The sequence below is a fragment of the Lygodium microphyllum genome, chromosome 25, assembly GCF_053477565.2.
Source record: "Lygodium microphyllum isolate KBCC chromosome 25, Lygodium_microphyllum_v1.1.10, whole genome shotgun sequence".
NCBI lineage: Eukaryota > Viridiplantae > Streptophyta > Polypodiopsida > Schizaeales > Lygodiaceae > Lygodium > Lygodium microphyllum.
In genome coordinates, this window is record NC_141159.1 from 100494593 (window position 1) to 100518228 (window position 23636).

At 39.8% G+C, this 23636-nt stretch overlaps 1 protein-coding gene across 1 annotated transcript in view; it reads right to left on the reverse strand.

Moving 5' to 3' along the window:
• LOC148014558 (vesicle-associated protein 1-2-like) overlaps nt 1-9708 on the reverse strand; it is a 31062-nt gene extending 21354 nt beyond the window's left edge. The window contains exons 1-7 of the mRNA XM_087667038.1: nt 9408-9708; nt 8578-8772; nt 8365-8435; nt 8046-8127; nt 7835-7950; nt 2482-2631; nt 2314-2352 (exon numbers count right to left, since the gene is read on the reverse strand). Of these exons, the coding sequence (XP_087523164.1) occupies nt 2314-2352; nt 2482-2631; nt 7835-7950; nt 8046-8127; nt 8365-8435; nt 8578-8626 (507 nt within the window). The 5' untranslated portion in view covers nt 8627-8772; nt 9408-9708. The remainder of the gene's footprint in view (nt 1-2313; nt 2353-2481; nt 2632-7834; nt 7951-8045; nt 8128-8364; nt 8436-8577; nt 8773-9407) is intronic.
• Between the last annotated feature and the right edge of the window lie 13928 nt (nt 9709-23636).

Below are 23636 nucleotides of genomic sequence, written 5' to 3' on the forward strand. Positions count from 1 at the left end.
GAGAGGAACACGAAGATCTATTGTATAAAGTATGCTGAATACAAAAGAATGCAGATATGTACACGAGTGCAGTCCGCATGTCCGCATATCTCGACCTCGACAATATCTCCCTATTGGACACCTCAAAATCAACTGCAATCTACCCGATCTCTGCCCTAAAATCTGCAGTTGCAAGAATGAGAGTGCGCTGGTGGCAGGCTATTTATAGCTTGAATAAAGCGCTAAGAAATAATCAAGTCCGCTGCATTAAATGCAACCGATATACAACAGTCCAACTCAACTGCCACGTGGCAATCCACCGACTGCATCCTGCTGCATGGCTGGTGCTGACGTGGCAAACTTGCTCCACACACTGAAACTCTCTCAGATAACTGCCTAGCTGGAAAACTACATATGTACACAACCTAACTTAGAAAATGCCTGTTCATGGGATGGCAATCTCTAACACAACCAACATGGAGCTACCAAGTCAACATTGGTGTCAGTTCATTGACAAGCACAAACAATGGCTGATATGATGAGTCAAACCCACTCTAATACCAATGTTGGGTGGTGCATCTCACAAGGAGAGGAGAGCATGCAATTTCATGGTGGATAGGGGCAAGGGTTTTTTTTTTTTTTTTGGGTGGGGGGAGAAGACGTGACGGCAACAGCAAGTACACAACAAGCTAAATAGATTGATGTGATAGATGATTGACGATAGGACAAGAACTAGGGCCTTCCATTACATAGGTCTAGGGTTTCCCCCAAATCTTTGACCTTTTATTGAATGCTAACAAGTATAGAAGGTGTCACACCTAAATGCATGCTGTAACGCACACACAAAGGTGATAAAATATCTAACAATAAGGTGATAAAAGTGCAAAGCTGCAAAATTAACAAATTGTCGAACCCCCCAAAATCTTGCAATGTCCCAAGGATAACTCAATGCAACCGAGCAATCAAATGGGCAGCCAACCCCAAGTTGTTGGCACACGACTCTTAATGAAAAAATGAGGTTTAATGAACAGCTTCTTTCCTTGGAAAAGCCTTCAAATTTTGAAGTAGCTTCAATCATGTAAAATTTAGAAATGTTTAGTTAGGAAAATGGCAAATGCCTGCCATTCATTAAAAGTCCCTCCGGATTTTTTAGGTAAAGGATTTTGTAATGAGCTACCGATGTATTCAAAAAACTTTCGCTCCTTCCCCACCAGAATTCTGCAATGTCTAGTCGGGGCATGGCAGTTCCAATGTGGATTGATGCAACCCGCAACGAGGCAGCATATCTACATCAAGTAATTACTCTTCAGGAATAAATGAGATCTGCAGACTTGGCACATTCCCAGCAATCTGCATGGAGAGCAGATGGTGAACGCCTAGGCAGGGACCTCAGAGGAGAATGAGGTAGCCACAATGCAAGGGCATCACTCACTAGTTTGTAAGGGCTCAAAACTCAAAGAGCTTAAACACTCTAGTTCACAGTATAACGGGGATGGTCAAGTCCAAACCATTGTGGTTAGGTGGATCATTAGCCTACTAGTGTTAGACCCCAGACAACTGGCATTCTGGACTTCAGAATAATGGTCCAACTATCGTAGACTTCATGGTTATTACAGGCTAAAGGTCAAGCTGGTGTTCTTGACTTGTGAATAATGATTCAACCATCATAAGGGCTATGGTTCTCACAGGAAAAGGTTGAACTGCTACTTTCACAAACTGCTGCAGAATTTCATCCAGAATTTGATATCCTTTTTGAAATTTTAATGTGGTTTGAACCTTTATATATTCTGGCTTGCGTGGAAGACAGAGAGAGAGAGAGAGAGAGAGAGAGAGAGAGAGAGAGAGAGAGCAAACAAGCACCACAAACTGCTAAAGGTTTCTTCTTCCATCAGTTGGTAATCCATAGGAATGGATAGTACCAATCAATGATCAGGATATTCCAACAATTCACTCAGCAAGTCTTTGATCAGTATATCCATGCCAAATATATGTTTCACTAAAGTTCTATTTAGTCGTACCTCTAATCATTTTTAAATATAAAAGTTTGCCAAAAACACACTTGAGCAGTGAATCAATAATCCTCAGCCAGCTCAAATAATGCCACGAACGGCAGTTGCTCTGCTCTGGAGGTAGCCCAATACTCAAGTGACACACTAAGCTGCAATTGTTTCATGCCTATCACCCCAAGTTCACACTTAAGCCATACCTGCTTGATATTGTTAGCGGAAATTTTCACATTGCATACAAGGCAAAAACCTCATTAGCTAACAATAGCAACATTGCAAGGCTTGAGGCTCAACTGAGTTGTGCGTAATAAAAGCAGGATTAACCAACCTCAGATAGTTTAATCCTCATATCACCAGCATCATTTCCCTGAAATAATTATGGCATACAAACACTCATAAGTCATCATGAATGCAATGCTTTGTAACATTCTTTTTTTTTAAGGCAACAGATTAACTCATTCCAAATAGACTGGCAAATTTAGTGCAAGAATAATACGTTATCAAAACCGTTGTCCAGGTTTAAAGAAGGCCTGGGTGAGACACCCTCTTCAGCTGACTCAGGAACAGGAGAAGGTGGTTGAGGTGGTGACACATAGACAACCTTCAGCTTTGTCTCATAAATCTCCTTTCCAGGTGCTTTGTTGAACTACACAAAACCCAACACAGAAAGCTTAATCCTGTGTGAACAATAAAATGATACTCATTCTCCCAACAAGTTGTGTGAATTTTCTGACCTAATCCATCAAATATCACATATCTCCCATTGAGATTGCATTACATACAACATAAGTCATTCAATGTATTACAATAATGAAAACATCAAGATGGAAAAGACAAGCATTTATTGAGAAAAGCTATTCCTTGCATGAATTGCCCTTTCTCTGTCAAACTAATTTGAAGATTACTTAAGTTTTGAATGTCGTAACAAGGGCAGGCTCTGTGATCGATCTAAGTTTGTGAATGACAAGTCACTGAATGTATGACTAAGTACACCCCTCCTTTTTATGTAATTTGTAAACAGATAATGTGCATGAACTGCCTCTTGTTGTCAAATTAATTTGCAGATTTCTTAAATTTTGAGCTTAGGTAAATTGTGCAGGCTTGATGCTTAATCTAACTTCATGAATCCTTGACTCCAAAACAAAGGTACAAATTGCAGGCTTCATGATAAACCAAGGTTATGAAATCTTGACTCCAAAAGGAGAGAAAAATGGTTGCTCTCAAAAGGCTTTTTTTGCATGTCCCTCAAAAGCCCAGCTTAGTTTTAAAGTCTATTTGAACTTCATGCAATAAGTGCTTGAATCTCAGGGACTCTGGGACCTAGTAGTTGGTCTTGAGCCTATGTTGGACCCTCAACTAGCTCACCCTAAGCATATCCGTCGATGGAAAGCCCGTAATGCCGTAGCTAATGTTGAGTTAATGCAAGGGCTTCCTTAGTTCCACTACCGATTACAGCATTTTCCCATTGCATCTCAGCATTGGAATCATCTCATTGACCACTATGCCGCAAGAGATCGCACTCAACATGTCAATCTTGACTTTGAGCTTCAAAAGCTTTCCATTAAGGGAATGATTTGAAAATCAAGTTGGCCAAATATCAACGATTGCTCACTAAGTTTGCCACTATTGACTCCCCGAAGTCAAACAACAATCACGTTATGTTCTTTTTGAATATTCTACTTTAGAAATATTTCCATTTCATTCAGCACATTATCTCGTTGCTCTAATTGCCTATATTCTTATTCACAGAGGTATCTGGTTGCCTCTTCTTCATAAGGGAAAACCAACAAGGTAAAAACTCACAAGATGCAAAGCAAGTAAAAACAAGGGTAACACCCCTTCCTCCAACGGAACCAAAGAAACAAAACCTATCTAACAATAACTACCTAAGAAAAATAGATTTTGCACATACTGCCATAGATTGGGCCATGAATGAGGAGTGTCATACCAAAGCTCCAAGGTCTTCCTCCTAAGAAACCTCAACGGATAGCTACAATGACCTCTACTCCATCTAGATAGTCCAATGGAGCTATGCCTCTCGTTGCTGCCCCATCTCTTTCTGCCCCACGAGCCACTACAAACATGTGGCCTGCAAATAGCCTCGACAACATATATCTTTCAAAACTCTTGAAGGATTCACTGATTGGTCTACTTGCTCATCACCCATTGCACTCTTTGCATCCATTCCTAGGTCGTCTGTGCATCTTCATCTAGAACCACTTCCCCACCTCGTCAAGCATTCAATTGGCAAAGACCTGTTGATGAACGTATGCAATAGTGACCCCATCTGGAGTTTTTCCTTCTTTAGTCTAACAATGGTCTAGGGGTTTGTAACCATCTAACCATCAACATTCGATAGTCTTGCCATGTTCTCCCAAGCAGAGGATGTATGCAAACCACAAAATAATGTGGGATTGACACGAGTTATCTTGTAGGCCCTCTATCAAGGCTTTCAATTTGGCTTACCTAGGGGTTTGCAACCATCTGACCATCCACATTGGATAGTCTCGCCATGTTCTCCCAAGCAAAGAATGTATGCAAACCACGAAATAATGTGGGATTGACACGAATTATCTTGTAGGCCCTCTATCAAGGCTTTCAGTTTGGCTTACCGATAAGAGCACATCTAAAAGTACTTAACAAGATCAGCCATGCATACAAATAGTGTAGCCAAGAAAGTATCACCTAAGGACTCAAGCTCGATAGTCTTGCCATGTTCTCCCAAGCAGAGGATGTATGCAAACCACGAAATAATGTGGGATTGACACGAGTTATCTTGTAGGCCCTCTATCAAGGCTTTCAATTTGGCTTACCTAGGGGTTTGCAACCATCTGACCATCCACATTGGATAGTCTCGCCATGTTCTCCCAAGCAAAGAATGTATGCAAACCACGAAATAATGTGGGATTGACACGAATTATCTTGTAGGCCCTCTATCAAGGCTTTCAGTTTGGCTTACCGATAAGAGCACATCTAAAAGTACTTAACAAGATCAGCCATGCATACAAATAGTGTAGCCAAGAAAGTATCACCTAAGGACTCAAGCAACACGAAACAAACCAAAGTCAACAATTTCTCAGTCGTATGCATATCTGCCTACAAAGCGAAGCATAGTGAATCCCGTATTGCCTAGCAACCCTCTACACATTTAAAATCAACTATTCAAAGAGAGACTACATACATTCGGAAAGTCAACCAAATGTCCCATGTAGCCATTGAAAGTTGCATGGCTCAAAAAAGAGCAATTGAAGCACAAAGATAGCTTGCTCAAAAAATGTGCAAAGTGGCTAATGGGTTATCTAAGCATGTCAAACTACATAGGAAATTGATTAGATAGAGATAGAGCATATTGTTGCAACCCCTCATCTCTAGAATCTCCGATAAGAAAGCATCATCTTGCATAACATATATACAATCTAAGTGACTCCATATAATGAAAGGTAAATCCTAAAATTGATGGACAAAGGAAAGGTCAAAGATCTTCTTTGAGAGCTACTATTTAAATTCATCGCACATACAACCTTCTGGTGCATTCATCCTTGAGTGTTGAAAGGCAAACTACAAAGGACCAACACACATATTGAAGTCACCCATGGGCAAACCTAGTTTACTGAGGGACAAGCTTGCTTTCACACAATCCCATAAGTCAAATCAATACGAGGCATTGTTCAGCGCATACACCCTAACCAACCATAAAGCTTTGCCTTTAAATATAATTTCAATCACTAAAAAATTGCCAAACTCATCATTCTTTATGGGAATCGGCTGAAATCTTTCACAAATAACCATGAGAATACCAAAGTAAAGCCCCCAACATCAAACAATCTAAACCCATGTTATTCAATAATTCTACATGCTTAGTAATGACTCTTATGCTCAACAACGCATAACACATCCCCATTTATTCTCATGCAAGACACGCCAATCACCTTCATTTGGAGTAATCTCATTCTCATCATCAACACTTCTATGCCCAAAGGATTGCTTCTCTCCCTTCACAATGCAAATCCCTTCATAGGTGCTACCACTTGGTCAATCAAGAAAGCACAATCATCTTCGAGCTTTGATTAGTGTCATCGACTCATCTCAATTCACCTTGGACCTTGGTATATGTCCATTTTAGTTTCCAAGTTCTACATTCTACATTTCATTATATGTCCCCTATTCAATATATTCATTTATTCTTTCTGCCACCTTTGAGTTTTCTATTCAACCATTCAAAAAACATTCCCCTATTCATTACATTTCATTCATTCCTAAGGTTCCAAGTTCATTCATTGTCTCTATATTTTACCATACACATTGTTTTCTATGCAAACTCTACCATTTATTCACACTTTCTTTTTTCATTGCCTCTACTTGTTACCATTTGGACATGCATTATGTACTTGTTTGAAGGAAAATCAAAGATCTTCCCATACCTTTATAACATCTTCTTTCTCTTGATTTTGATTCACAATTCAAGCTAGCTATAGTTGAAATATTTTTTGCTAAATGCTTGTCCTTTGTTTCTACACAAATTCTCTACATATTTGAGAGTGACATTCCCTTCTTCTACATTTAGCAAACACTTCACGTGTTGCACGATCATACTACAACTCTTAGAGATACCTGTCACTTTTTGGCTTGGGCCAAATTTAGAGCACTTTGGACCGTCTAAAATACTCAAAATCATAAAGTCTTTGATGAGATTGCAATTGATCTTTTTACCTTTTCAAAGATTCTCTTAAGCAATCATTGTGTGTTGCTTTTCAATTCATGTTCACCTCGAACCATACACTCGTTTTTTAAATGGATTCTATGTTCATCTAAATATATTCCCTTTGTACATTGAGTGTTTTCCCCATGTTTTTTATACTATTTTCCTAATGTTGATTGTGTGATTGCTTTAAAGTTCATGATATTGGTCTTGATTAGTACTCTCTCTTTATGCATTGTTCTTAATTGAGTTTGTATACTCCTACACATATTCTCCTTGCACAATGTATACTTTCCCCATGTTTCCAAAGAATTCTTTCTAATGTTGACCTTCTTTGTAGCATCACATCTTGCACATTAACTTAAACAAGACATTAATTTCATACAAAAGATGTGAGTGCACGTGCACGTGCGTAAAGCATCATCTTAATCTTAAACACGTAATAGAAAGAGGCTATGTTAATTTGTGGCTCTTCAAGCAATATGGCAAACCTAGAATCCCCTAAAAGGATGTTGGCTCAACACCTTCTATTTCCAATCACCAACTCAAGTAAGTTGATGTATAACCAAACTACATTTCGGCCACTTCAATCATCAAGCCTTTTCATCCTCAACAATGCTAGTGGACGTGGCAACTCATGCAAGGGCTAACATTGTGTAAGATCTTCAATGCCTATGATTACATATCTTCATCACCTTCACCTTCATCTTGTAATTTCAACAACCATTCCATTTCCACTATGCTTTCAACTACACTCTAAAAGCTTCGACTAGAAAAGCAAGAGAACTAGAGAAGTACCATATTTACACCATGGGCCACATTTTTTCCCATGGAAAGGTGGCGAAGGCATGAGACAAGCAATGCAGTTGATATTTCATGAATGTAATTTGATGGAAAAGCTTGATCCTTTGAGACCACGGATCCACATAGATGTTCAACCTCACACATGAAAAACAACAACTAGCTATAGTGGTACATACAAGAGGTCTCAATTCACCACAATTGAAAAACCCATTGCCGGTTACTTTTGCCTCTTCCTACACTTAGCTTTAAAGCTAGATACCCTTGCCCAATAAATTTGCCAACATGACATGAGTTTTAATGCGGTTAATATACAAGCACACAATGCCCACAAGTACACAATACTAACCAAATCTTGTGACACTTCCTTTAGTTGTGCACCATCTTCTACAATGACACTTTGTACTAGGAACTTGTCTTTGCATTGCATGTCCGGAGGGTACTCGCGTTGTGCTTGCATTGTAACTAGCATGGCCCAAATTGTGGAAGATAAATCAAAAACTAGTATAAGCAGCTTGTTGGCACTATCCCTCAAGTTAGCAAGATGCATTATGTCTCACCTGTGACATCGCATGTAGCTCCAGGTGGAACAATGCTGGTGTTAGGTCGTACACAGTATTTTTTTGGAGATGTTGTCTTTACCTGCAAGATGGAAAATCTACAATCACACCAGCATTAACTGCATATTAACATAAGTTAGAAAGTAATGACAATATCCCCCTTCTTGTTTCTCAAGTGAGATTGAAAATATCCATCCAACTCACCAATAATGTTCATCAGAAGTAAAGACTTGCAACTCAACAACAGAGATCGCTGGAAACCCAAGTTCCTACATTCAAACTACAATAGGAATCCGGCCAAAATCAAGTATAAACCAACCTTGAAAGCAACATACTTCTCAGAGGTGTTGACAAGCTGTAAAGAACATGATATCTGTTTTCTGAGCTCAACTGCACAAACATTCGAACTGAGACAGTTAAGGATGGTGTTTTTCCTGAAGTTTCAAAATGATATTATCGTACTTTGGCTGTGTGCTCCAAAAACAAATGAAAAAGTTGAAAACACTCGTAAATGCTTTATGAGTGAACTCACATGCAAACTTCAGCTCCCCTGGTTGGATGGATAAAATATCGGGACCCATGGATCTTCTTTGATTGGCCAATGAACTAGAGGCCTCTGGAGACAAATGTGGGCAATCGACCAATATCTTGCGAAAATAATATCCTCACCGTAATTCACACACTAGTTGTGCCCGGGTTTAAGATGATGGAACAGCCAGACAATGCCCTACACAGAAGCTTTTCTTCATAAGTGTAATCCAAGTGCCTGACTCTGGAGAGAAAGAGGACATAAATAATCGGGTAGAGAAGATAACGCAGTTTCGGGCATTTTAAGAGAGGTCGCGAACGGCAGTTGTATCATGGTAAAGCTGGGACTGTTTCGTAAAAGCTTGAAGATGCAAAGCTGCACAAAAACCCCGCAAGATGGCTCGATCCGAGAAAAGCTTGTATTCAAAGCTTGGAAAGCGAATGCATCAGTAAGCTAGGAAGTCAAGAAGTTTCCACGTCCGAAACAAAGAGGAAGCTTTTGATTAACACGTCGCAGACAACACAAGATAAGTGATCTTTAAAGCGAGGGATCGGGGAACAGCCGTGAAGAAACTCTCTAAAAACGAGAAAGTACCACGATTGAAACGACAAAGCTGGCTATGGCTACCAGATATGGCTTCCACGATACATCAACGAAGGGGAGAGTGCTCATAACAAGGATCCAACCAGGACCGCAAAAAAATGTTACGGTAGATGGAAAAGCACGATATTGGTGTGATGGAGCGCTAACAGAGAGCAACATAAATGAAGAAAGTCAAAGAAAACGGGAAGAAAACATCAGCGATTAGAAGAAAGCGGATCGAAGAAAGTCACCTGAGAAAGGAAGTCGAAAGGGAAGAAGACGACGAATCTCGAGCTTCACGGCAGCACAGAACTGCAGGCGCCGACAAGCTAGGGTATTCAGCTCCAGCCTCCCTCTCTCTCTCTCTCTCTCTCTCCCTCTCTCTCAGAGTTGATGACGTCCCGTCAGAAAAGAGGAAACAGAAGAGAAGAAAAGGAGGGAGAGAGAGAGAGAGAGAGAGTGTGTGTGTGTGTGTGTTCGCCGACCCTTTGGCCGTGAGCAGAATTTTACAGAGAAACTGACAAGCATGAAGACGATGAATTTTTTTCTTCTAATTTCGGGAAAAGAAAATTCAACTGTTCAAATCAACCTTAAATTTTCTATAAAACCTTAACTGATGCTCTGGTTTGTAAGTTCAATTCAACCTTCCTTAAATTTCCTTTAAAACCCTAATTAAACTGATGCTCTTTTATATTTCATCAGATCAGTCCTACTTTCATTTTAATGCATCTGAACTGCCTCGTATATAGAGATTATTAGGCATTGGCGAAATGATCTCCCCCCATACCACCCAGCCAAGTATCCTTCTCATGCATGCACATCATATACCCAGCGAACTACATCGAGATTCCGCGTACTTTGTTTTCATGACAAAAGTAGCCAAGAATATGTCCTCTAGATACCCACCCTCCCCTTTACTTGTACACCTTGTGTTCCCATACTAGTCTCTTAAGGGAGTACTAGGCGCTCTGCGCCTAGACTTGCCCTGGCGCTTCGTGCTTCGCGCCGGGACGGGCGCTATTTTTGCGGGGGGCGGGTGCTGGACGCGTGGCACCCACCCCCACGTTCTCTTTCTTTTTTGTGGGGGAGGTGGGGGGCTGCCACGTGGCACCCGCCCCCCACCTGTCCTTAACTAATAGTATAGATTTGTAATACAAATCTTACAACCCATGTCTCTTTAGGGAGTATTTGCAATACCAATCTTACAACCCATGTTTTTTGCACAAACTAGGGGGTTGTTCTCATTAAGGGATTTCTTGTGGAGACCAATCCAAGGCACATGGACTAGATTTTACTTTTGGATGTAAACCCTCATTGGGGACATCCTTAGAGTGGTGTTTCAAAATGAAATCTAGGTTATTCTTAACATGCAACCCCATTCTAGGCACATATTGATAACCAGTTCGTGTTGAATATGCAAGTTTAACTCCCTCCTTTTTGCATGTCTTTGTTGTTTGGAGATAAATGGCATGCACTACATGTTCTCTAGGTTCCTTCTTCTAAAGAAGTGCTTCATGTCACAATATATATGTGTAATAGATGTACTCCTTGACCTCCATCCACTTCATCATAAACAAATGATGTTGCATTCTTATCAACAATGGTCTTTTTCTTCCTCCCTCTATTGCAAGTTTCCAATTAAATAATTAGATGAGGAAAATGCCATCAATTGATCCCCTAAATTCGTTAGTTTCTGTCTTATGCATGTGCAAGAATCAACAATTTCTAGTTTGAACACACACACACACACACTCTCTCTCTCTCTCTCTCTCTCTCTCTCTCTCTCTCTCTCTCTCTCTCTCTCTCTCTCTCTCTCTCTCTCTCTCTCTCTCTCTCTCTCTCTCTCTCTCTCTCTCTCTCTCTCTCTCTCTCTCTCTCTCTCTCTCTCTCAGCGTGCATGTGTGCATGCGTGCACGCGTGCCTATGCATGTGTGTGTGTGTGTGTGTAACATTAATAGGCCAAAAACCTTTCTTGTTGAGCACTTTAGTCCCATTCCGATAAAGTCTTCCAACATGGTCAATTGAAAGAACCAATGCATTGCGACTTAGTAGTCCCATTCAACTAAAACTACTTCCTAGTATCAATTAGTTTCTTAACATAGAGTAACTAACAAACATAAACTTCATATTTGTTGCACAAAAACACCTACATAACAACATGTTTTTGTTTGACAATCAAAAAACAGTGTAAAAATGTATGCATGACAATGTGTTTTTGTGTAACGAATTACTGAAGCTTATTACTTCATTATTTGCATGGCTCAAATTTTTTCATTATTAGAAGAACCTTTCTAAACATATGGTGAACATTCCAATTTGTAGGTGAAAATAATCATTTACTATTGTCACTATCATCATTACAAAACATGGTTGTAATTTGTCATGTCATGGTTATCTAGGAAGGGTAAATACCCACATAGTACATCTAACACTAGTTTCTATCTGCACAGTGCACTCATATGTGCTGAAAAGTTGACATACTTGGCTAAGCTCATCAAAAAATATGGTTGCTTAAATATTCTACTTTCCAAGCATGTTGATTTCTTTCACCCTCATATGATAATGTCCTCGTTTGTAACTTCAAGAATAGTAATGGCATATTGATTTGTACCAAAATACTAAGTTTTTACTTTGTGGGTCATTGAGAAGAAGTTTGATGTGCTCATGTATAATTGTGTCTATATTTGCATGTACATTCTCTTCATCATCTCTATACCCATCTATTTGTTTTTGTAAAGCTCAATGTCTCTCTAGCACAAATTCTAAAAGTTCTTAAAGCACTTTACATAATACAAGACTAATGATCATTTTGTACAATTGTAGTTTGGCATTTGAATCATACATTAAATGACATAGATACTCTTGATCATGGGCTCACAAGCTCCCGAAGTGATGAGTTGGATGGCTTTAAGTACTCATTTGTGCACTCCTCTCATCTTGATGAAGGTGGTTGGATTCACAGGACCAGTGGAGACTAGCAATAGTTGGACCTACTCCAAGGTCCAACGATAGTTGACCTCCTCCAATGTCCAACAAAAATGCCAAAAGTGCATGAGACAAACACAAGAGGGGCATAGCTTGGGACACACAACGCTGTGACAAGAAGCATTCACAAATAGCAATTGAACAACACCAACTTGCATTTTATTTTATATCTTCATCATAGGTCTAAACACTGCCATTGAAGGTTGAGGCCACTGATTTGAGCTGATCTCATATTCATGTCATAAAGGGTCATCATGACTTGCCTCATAGCATTCTTTGTATAGTGATTTCTATCATTTCATAACTTTGTAAGTTTAGATTATTTAGGATAAATTAGATAAGTATGCACATGGATATGTTGGTTACAAGCCCTCGAGTATCATAGAAATAGTTGTAGCAATGGATTTTTGGCCATCATAAAAGTGTTCCCCCTCCCCCTCCCAAGTGCTCATCACAATTGCACATTATGTACAAGCATTGGATCCATGAGCTTTTGATCACGAGGGAAACCCAACCAAGAGTATGACATCTATTGGACATTGTAGGTCATTAGTCATTGCAAGTTGTGTTTAATGAAGTGGAAGTTTCTGTCATAACATTGACACATTTTACTTTCTATGATGAGATTTTGTTTTCTTATCATGTATCTATCAAAAGCACATGCAACAGAAATGCCAAAGTGCATGAGATAAACATAAGAGGGGCATAGCTTGGGACACACAAGGCTGTGACAATAAGCATTCACAAATAGCAATTGAACAACATCAACTTGCATTTTATTTTATATCATCATCATAGGTTTAAACACAACAATTGAAGATTGGGGCCACTGATTTGAGCTGATCTCATATTCATGTCATAAAGGGTCATCATGACTTGCCTCAGCATTCTTTGTATAGCGATTTCTATCATTTCATAACTTTGTAAGTTTAGATCATTTAGGATAAATTAGATAAGTATGCACATGTATATGTTGGTTACAAGCCCTCAAGTATCATAGAAATAGTTGTAGCAATGGATTTTTGGCCATCATAAAAGTGTTCCCCCTCCCCCTCCCAAGTGCTCATCAGAGTATGACATCTATTGCACATTGTAGGTCATTAGTCATTGCAAGTTGTGTTGAATGAAGTGGAAGTTTCTGTCATCATAACATTGACACATTTTACTTTCTATGATGAGCTTTTGTTTTCTCATCATGTATCTACCAAAAGCACATGCATATGTTGAGTATAGACCCCCCAGTATCCTAGAAATGTCAAGAATCGTGTGGTAGGGGGACCTGCTTGAGTTGTGTGCCAAACACACACCATGCACACAAGAGGAAGCTCACTCAAGAACACAAGAAGAGAGATGGAGGCCAAAATGTTTTCTTGTTGATTTTTTATTATTCTTTCATACATTATACAATATGTAGGTATAGATAAGATACAACATAAAGGAAAGTGGTCTACTAGGTCAAACAATGCATAACAGACTATACTAATCAACTAGCGCTATAACTATACCAGTTGTAGGTAGATACAAATAATGTGTGATAAGTAAGTGGCCATGTGAGGATCATAAGGACCACCAACATGCTAAGTGTAGATGTGTAGACCCATCTAGCTAGGTGGTCCATCGTCAATGTCCACACATGTTAAGCTTGTCATCTCAATGCTCCCCCTCAAGCTCAACTCTATCTCTACAACTCCAAGTACGCTTCAAAACTTTTGAAGCTTCTCTGCATCCAATTCCTTTATGAAAATGTCAACTATCTGATTTTTTGTGACTACGAGTCAATCTCTCTTGCATGTACCTTCTCTCTCACAAAGTGGCAATGTACCTCAATGTGTTTTACCATAGCATGGAACATTGGGTTCTAACTAGTTGAATGCTACTCGTGTTGTCACACTAAATGACAACTCGACCGTCTCCCTTCAAATCCAAATCACCCAATAACTTTTGCAACTATACCACCTCACATGCTACCATAGTAGCATCTCTATTCTCAACCTTTGTACTTGATAAAGCAACTGTAGGTTACTTTTTGTTGCTCCATGTAACTATTGCACTACCAAGGGAAAATATAAATTCGCTAACTAATAGATCTTCTGTAAGACACGCTACCCGCCCAATCTACATCTATGTATCCAAACACCTACATATCCTTACAAGCCTCATAAAAAACTTCATAGTGCAAAGTGGACTTTACATACCTCAAGATATATTTAATTGTATCCAAGTGAGGCTTTCTACGCATCTACATAAATAGATTGACAAGACCAACAACATAGCTCAAGTCTGGCCTTGTGATAGTCATGTAAAGTAAACTTCCTACTATTCTCCTAAACATAGTAAGGTCTTCTATCTCATCCCCAATATCAGTGCTCAACTTCACATTTTGCTCCAATGGCATTGAAAGTGGCTTACACGCTATCATACCATACTTGGATAGCATATCCAAGCCATATTGCCTTTAGCATAGCCATATACCATCATCACATCAATACCAATAAAGTATCTCAGCTCACCCAAATCCTTCATCTCAAACTTCTTCTTAAAAAAATATTTACTTTAGCATTCCCACTGTCATTATCAACTATAATAATCAATTCATCCACATAGATGACTATGATGACCAAACTTGCATTTCCCTTTCTTACATAAAGTGAGTGATTAGCATCAAAAATATAAAAGCCAACATTGAAAATATACTCTTTGATCTTGTCAGATCATGCTCTAGGTGCTTGCTTCAACCCCATAGAGTGCCTTCTTTAACTTGCCTATATATGTGGGATGCTCTAAATCCTCATAACCTGCTGGCTATTCCATATATACATCTTCTTGCAATTCACTATGCAACAAGGCACAACCTTTGGCTGCCAAAGCAATCATGCATCTAACAATTGCCATCCTAGCCACTGGACTAAATGTCTCTTCATAATCTGTACCATATGTTTAAGCATAGCGTTTTGCAACCAGCCTAGCCTTATACCTACTAACAGAACGTCCATCTGCATTATGCTTGATTTTGTAAATCCACTTACAACCAGTAGCTTTATTGCCCTTAGGCAAATTGTACCAAATCCCAAGTCTTATTGGTTTCTAATGCAACCATCTCCCTATCCATTACTGCATCCCAATTGAAAGGTGAGAAGGATCGAACCTTGCTTGGAAGTGAGCTATGGTGGAGAGCAAGAGCGAGAAGAGAGAGAGACACACAAATGAGAACTCCAACAGTCACAATGTGTGACCGGGCCTTTCTTTATTCAAACTGTCACTAAAAGAATAAAGAATAAAGTGATAGTGACCGGCGCCCGCCACCTGTAGTATGCAGTGGCGGGTACTGTCAGTGTAGTAATACACGAGCGGCTAGTCGGAGGTGCCTTTATCCCCAACAACCTCCCACTTAAAGGTGAATTTGCCCCAATGAGGAGTGAAAAGAAAAAAAAAGAAAAGATAGTACAATGTACACACGTACAACAGGATGAGAAAAAATGTCATCTCATCCAACGCCCATCAATCTCTTAAGGAAGGCAAAGTGCTTAATAGTGAGGCTTTTCGTGAGCAGATTTGCAGAATTTCTGTTAGTGGAGATCTTGACAAGGTCAACAGACTTGTCCTCCATAACTCCATGTATGAAGTGATACCTCATCTCAATGTGTTTCGTCTTCACATGGAAGACCGGATTCTTGGCTAGATAAATAGCACTCATAGAATCCGAATGCAGCATAGGTATAGTATCAATCCCCGTGGTAGAGAGAGCTGTACACTTCTGAACCCTAGACATCTAAGAGACAACACCTCTAGCATAGGTGAATACATAGCCAGAAGTGGACTTCCTACTTTCTGTATATCCTGCATAATCGGAGTTTGTGTACCCCACAACTCCAATATCCTGGCGGCCATAGCAAATACACATATTTGCTATGCCTTTCAGGTATCTCATGATACCCTTCACGGCATCCCAATGTTTATTTCTAGGTGTACCCATATCGCGTGCCACAATACTAACTGCAAAGGCAATATCTGGACGAGTGGCTATCATGACATACATCAAACTGCCCACGATTGATGCATAAGGAATCTTGGTCATCTTGGCCCTTTGCTCATCTGTCTGCGGACAATTGGCCTATGAAACCTTCACATAAGAAGGTAATGGACAACCAATAGGCTTTATGTCCTGCATGCGGAAACGCTCAAGGACTTTATGAATATACTCCCTCTAAGAGAAGTAAAGTAGTCCCTGATGCGTATCGCGCTTAATGCGCATACCAAGAATGTGAGAGGCATGCCCCAAATCCTTCATCTCAAAGGTCTTCTTCAACTGAGATTTAAGAGCATCCGCTTATCGTGAGCTTTCCCTGTGATTAGCATATCATCCACATAAAGTACTAAAATAAGCAATGAGCCATCACTGGCTTTCTTCGTGTAAAGACATGGATCCATAGCACTCCTACTGTAGCCCTGTGACTGCATAAAGGCATCAAACTTATGATGCTACTCCCTAGGTGTCTGCTTTAAGCCATAAAGACTTTTCTTCAATTTGCACACTAGGTGCTCCCTGCCAGGTTCCTCAAAGCCCTTAGGCTGCTCCATGTAAATCTCATCATGCAAATCCCCATACAATAATGCAGTCTTGACATCCATTTGATACATGTCCAAGTCAAGCTGCGCGACTAAGGCCCAAAACCAAGCATAGGGTGGTTATCTTGACCACAAGAGAAAAGACTTCATCAAAGTCAACTCCATGCTCCTGTTTAAAACCCTTAGCAACAAGTCTTGCCTTGTAAGCTGGCTTGGGGTGTCCAGGGGTACTTTTCAGCTTGTACACCCATTTGCATGGCAAAGTCTTCTGGCCCTGAGGCAATGTAACCAAATTCCAAGTCATATTCTTGTGCAAGGAGTCTATCTCAGACTGCATAGTCCTCTCCCAGGAGTGACTGCCACCCCTATACATAGCATCATCATAGGTGAGAAGCTCTAATGCATCTGTAACCAAAACATAATGCATTGAGGGCTCAAATCTATTAGGTGGATGTCTATCTCTAGTAGATAGTCTCACGACAGGCTCTGCGACCGGACCAACACCCTAGCCATGTGTACCAACTGTTGTTGCAGGTTGTCCGACTGGCTGTATAGGAGCACATGGTTCCTCCTGGAATATAACCTTGCGTATCTCAACCACTTTTTTAGGCTACCTATGCATCTTGTCTTCATGGAAGACTATATCATGGTTGCGGATGACTTTCAGCACTTGCAGATCCCAGAGGCAGTAACCCATCTCGCCTGTATCCCCATAGGCAAGGAAAATGCATTTAACACTCTTAGGATCCAACTTAGTATGCTTGTCTTTGGGCACATGCAGAATGCCTCACATCCAAAGATGCGTAGATGCGCATAAGACGTAGGTTTCCCAGTCCATATCTCCTTTACAACTTGGAAATCGAAACCACTAGAAGGTGATCTATTTATGACATGCACAGATGTGCTAACTATCTCAGCCCAAAAGCTCTGTGGTAAGCATGCATGGCTAAGCATACTGCGCACACTCCTAAATGGTTCTATTCATCTGCTCAACCAAACCATTTTGGGGTGGGATATAGGGGGCGATCAACTGACGCTTAATACCCCTCTCGTCACATAGTTTCTCAAAAGCACGTGACACATATTCTCCCCCATTGTCAGCCCTAAGGTATTTCAGCCTATGCCCAGTTTGTTTCTTGACCAATGCAAGCCATCTCCAAAACACAGCCAAGACTTTTGACTTAAGCTTAATGGGGTAAGCCCAGACTTTACGCATAAAATCGTCAATGAACGTCACAAAATACTTTGCACCACCCATAGGTTGACATGGCATGGGCCCACAGACATCCAAATGTACCAATGCTAGGGGCTCACTCATGCGTGTCCTAGTAGACTTCTTATGCGTATTCCTAGTCTGTCTGCCATAAAGACAATGCTCACATGAATCAAAACATGCATAGTCAAGGGGCGGTAAGTACTGCAAACTAGAAAGCATTTTCATTCCCTTTAAGGACATATGGCCCAAACGGGCATGCCAAAGAGATACATGTGGGATGGAACCCACTGACAAAACATGGTTAACAGAGAACCCATCAACTACAAGAGGATAGAGGCTGCCAGCTTTGGCACATCTAGCAAAAGCACAAGTCTGCTAACAGGTGATCTTCTAGGCAGAATCCCCAAATGAAACATGAAACCCAACATCATCAAGCTACCCTATAGACATAAGATTGCATGTAAGTGCATGTACATGACGTACATCCTGTAACAGAAAAGTACTACAAGTAGAGAATTGCAGTCGTACATCCCCAATGCCAACAATAGCAAGTGACCTATCATCACCCAAGTGAACTGAACTAGAGACAATGCGGTAGGAGTGGAACCACTCATAGCATGGTGTAACATGAAATGAAGTACCAGAATCCAAAAGCCAGCACTGCGCATACATAGAGTGAACATCAGTCAACGACATAGCATCACAAGAACTAGTGACAAGTATGTATTCCCCATCGGAGTCATCAGTTTGCATGACATTTATCTCCTCGATTTTCACATTGGATTTCGCAAGCATAATGTTGCAATCAGAGGACTTTTCCTATACTTTGTCTTTCCCCTTCTCTTTGCGCTTCTCATTGTGCAACTCATGACACTGTGGGTGTATATGACCCTTCTTGTCGCAATGATGACATGTCACATTAGCATTTCTCCCACGAGACTTGCTGCGCGACTTACCATGTGACTTAGACCTAGACTTCTGTGAGTCTCTGCCATGACCATTCTCATGGTCATTCTTGTCATTGCCATCTCTGCCTCTGCCTCTAATAGTCAAAGCATGCGACACACGAGACACATCCAAGTTCTTATGGGTGATCTCTTCCTGCAGAAGAGCACTCTCTACATCAGGCAAGTTCTAAAGAGTAGTAGGAGCATATAAGGCAGTGTGGAATACATCCCATGACTCACTCAGAGTCCCAAGCAAAAACAATGGAGTAACCTCATCGTTAAAGATAATACCCTGCGAAGTCAAGTTCTTGAGAATATCATGGAACTGGCTCAAATGAGCAGACATTGTCATATTCTCCTTCATGCGCAGGTCCATAAGTTGCTTCAGCCAATACAGCTGACTTGCTAGACTTTTCTTATCATAGAGGTTCTTAATTTTATCCCAAAACTGCCAAGCACTCTATGCTTCCTCAACCACATTGTAATGCACCTGTTCAGTGAGACACAAGATGAGGGTAGACTTGCATAACTCATCAAGCTCATTCCATTCATCATCAGTCATAGTTTCAGGCTACTTACTATGCATCCTTAATGGCTTTATCTACGATTTTTGCACCAATACCTGCCAAACTTAGCTCTTCCAATAGGCATAATTTATACCATCAAGTTTAGTGATAATGAAGATAGCACTATCAGTGGAATAAGAACCCATAATGCAATCCAAAACAGTGCAGACAGTTCAAATTTGCTTGCTGTTTTCTATTGTAAACAGCCAAAATACCACCAAAACCAATGCAAAATGACCAGGAACTGATAACTAATGATAATGTCCACCAAGTACCATCAAAAGTACATAAAATCAGGATGATTCAACATGAAAATTCCACATCACTCCATGCATAAGTGCTTGTTGTAATAAATTACAACCAGATACAATGAGAGAAAATTGTAGACAAAATCAATGCACCAAGTCAACCACTGACTGCCAAAGCATAGCCAGCATCAAGCAGGCGTAAATCAGCATATGATAGTCATATGGACATTGAGCAAGCACCCAAGCATATCAAACGAATCCGTTAGCAAGCCAGCACACCCCTTGTGTAATAGGGCAAAGTGTATACAACATTGGCAAGACTTGACACAAAGAGGTGTATGCTCAGGGAGTGCAAAGCCCAATTAGCCCAAGAACATGTATGCAAACCACGACATATCAACCAAGTAACATCCAAGTAAAGAAGATCCCAGTCTCAGAAGACTCAAAGCTTAATAGCATAAACCACCTACTCAATGTTTGTCAAGCATTCAACAATGCTCCCACTAGCATCAAAGCCATATGGATCAAGCCAAGAAGCTCAAGCAAGGCATATGAGAGCACTAGTGTGACGAAAGATCCAAGACCAGACATCAACAAGACATCATGAGCATATAGGCTTTGTAGCCTCCAATCAGAGCATCCATAGACATCAACTATATCCCAAATACAACGCTAGCAAGCCAAGAAATATCCCAAGTAAGTTCTAGGAATCTAGATGTAATCCAAGACAAGGCACTAGTAGCAATCGGCTCTAAACAATGTAATTAGTATGAAGTAGTGGCATAAGCCGAGCATGTCAAGACCGATCAGACATAGGTAACATACATGCCATATGTACATCCAAGTCGGAGCATCAAATGCATTCCAAATCCAAGCTCAAGCTCAAATGAAGATTCAGAACCAAAGACAAGCTCGATGTCATACCTTGAATGTCAATACTTCATTGCATATCCCAAAGACATAGCCTGAAATCAATAGGCATAACCAAACATGAAGTAATAGGCTTCAGGCCACTGTACAACAATGATTTACTGTTCAAAAATGAGTATTTTCAGCAAGAAAATTAGTCCAAAATGATGGCATAACATGTGCATTGCATCCCCAAACAATCAAGCATCAATAGGTACCAAACCGGTTAAGCAGAAGTGGTCAAACAAGCATAACATTAGATGCCAATGTTACTTCCGCATAACATGACTATGGGACTGCTGTAAATAGTCCTGGGAATGTAGAGATCAGACCCAAATCAGATGCCAATGATCAAGGAGACTTCAACACATATATTAGAGACTAATGCCAAGTGCATTGCCAAGTTCGAAGAAGCATGACATAACCATCACTGAGGAGTAGGTATGCTGCTGTGTTATGCTGTCCAGATCAGCTAAAAAATGACACAAATTTGTTGATGTATGCTTTTACTACTATACAACCACGTGACCTCAATGATAATGATTAGAGACTCCAAGGGGCGCCCAGGGAGGCACATAACAAGCCTCAAGTGCCCAAATGCAAGAGGAGTAAGATATAAGCTCCAAGGGTTTGAGTTATGGCTGCCTTGATTGATTGCAACCTGAGATTTGAATAAAAGCGATGTAAGAAATACTATGAAGCGGAACACGTGGTAAATCTAGCAAATCAAATCTCAATCATAAACGAAGAATTTAGTGGAAATTTCTAATAAGTCAAATATCTCAACTATTAAATACAAACAACATTATAATACATAAGAGAATTTGAATAACTCAATAGATTGAGAAAGTCGAGAGAAAAACCACAATTAGGCCCAACCTCCCCCATGGCAAAAGCCATGGTTTGCCATCTTCAATTATATATTATGGTTTTACATGTATATTTACATACATATCTTACATATAATTACAAAGAAAGTACAAATATCAATTGAAATACAGAGTTTTAAGAGTTAAGAGGTATCCTATAACATACTGCAGTTGTTGCAAAATTTTTTGTGCTCTGAATTTCTTTATTCAAATTGTCACTAAGAAAATAAAGAATAAAGTGACGGTGACAGGCGCCCGTTGCCTGCAGTGTGTAGTGGTAGGTACTGTCAGTGTAATAATACATGCGCGGCTAAGCGGAGGTGCTTTTACCCCCAACACTAATGAGCATGACCAATAGCATCATCAAAGCAAGTGGGCTCAACATCCTCAAGCAGCTTTACCATAAAAGCATAATGGTGAGTTGTATAACCTTTAATACCAAATCTTTTAAGAAGGTATCTAATCATGCTAGACCGATGTACCATTGGATCACTCAATTGAGTCTTTACATTACCATGTGCTCTCTATACACCTCTGGTGTCGTGACCAAAGAAATATCAATCTCATAATCCAAACTCACTGAACCACTAGAATCTCTATCAAATCCCAAATGACTAGTAGATGTATCATTAGCATACAATACTTCCTTCTTCCTTTTGTCTTTACTTGTAATACTTTTAGATCCACCTGAAGATGTGGGGCTAGTTCTTAGTCTCCTAGACCAAGGATTAACTATACATCCAGTACTACATGATATTTTTGGTCCACTAAGGCTCTATGATTATTGCTTTTCTTTATGCACATAACTATCATGATTACCATCGTCATTCAATGATCACCAGTAGATGCATATCAACTACTTATCTCATAAAAAATAACATCCTTACTCACTCTGAATTCAAATGTGTCTGGGTTATAACAACAATAACATTTCTACTCTAAAGAGTATCCAATAAAAAAACATTTTTGAGCCTTTGGATCAAGCTTCTTTTGCAACTCGTGAGGCATATGAATATATGCAGTACAGTCAAACACTTTCAAGTGTGACACATCAAGCTTCTTGCCTCTAAAGCATTCTTTGGGGGTCATCCCATGCACTACAATTATGGAAGTTCTGTTTATAAAATAGACAGTAGTATCAATAGCTTCAAACACCAAAAATGTTTTGGCATATTCTTTTCAGCTAAATGCATGTGCAACTTTTGCAATATGCCTATATTTTATTTTTGCAACCCCATTTTGATGTGGGGTATACTTATAAGTAAATTATCTTTTTATCCCATAAGACCTCAAGAAGTCACTAAACCCATTAAAGAGGTACTCTCCCCCTCCATCTGATCTGAAGTACTTAACTTTCAAGCTTGTTTTTGTTTTAACAACTACCTTGAAAGTTTTAAAGTGCTCAAATACATCACTCTTTTCCTTCATGAAATATACCCACAAATTCCTTGAACAATCATCAATAAATGTGACAAAGTATTTGCTGCCACCAAGAGATATGTTTTGTGTAGGCCCCCAAACATCTGTATATACAACATCAAGTATATTATTTCTTATATCTCTGTCATGTGAAAAAGGTTGTCTTGCCTACTTACCAAACTGACATGCTTCATGCACTTTATGAAATTCAATAACTCTAAAAGTAGACAACCCTATAACTAATCCTTTGGATTGCATTAATTTTGGACTTTGCTTGCCCAATATGTTTATGCCATATTTCAATGTTTACAACCACTCCATTTCCTTTAGCATACATAGCAACATTCGTAGCAAAAATTCTACATCTAAAGTGAATATGCAGTCAAATCTACTTTCTTTTGCAACCAACTTGCACTTATCATTAAAGTCTTCTACAAAACAACCTTTTGCATTAATTAGAACCTACAACCCTTGCTCTACCATTTGGCCAACATACACTAAATTCTTTATGATTGATGGCACATAATATATCTGATAGACTCTTTGTCGTGGTCATTATGCAAGGACAAGGGAACCTTTTCAATGTGTGAAATTGGGTGGCATGAATCATCAGTCATCTACACATAACCTAAATTTTATAAATCATGCATCTCTCCAAACCATTCAGCATAATTGGTCATGTGATTAGATGCACTTGAATCGACATACCATACATCATCATGTGTCCTCTTTCATGTAATAGCATTCATCATATG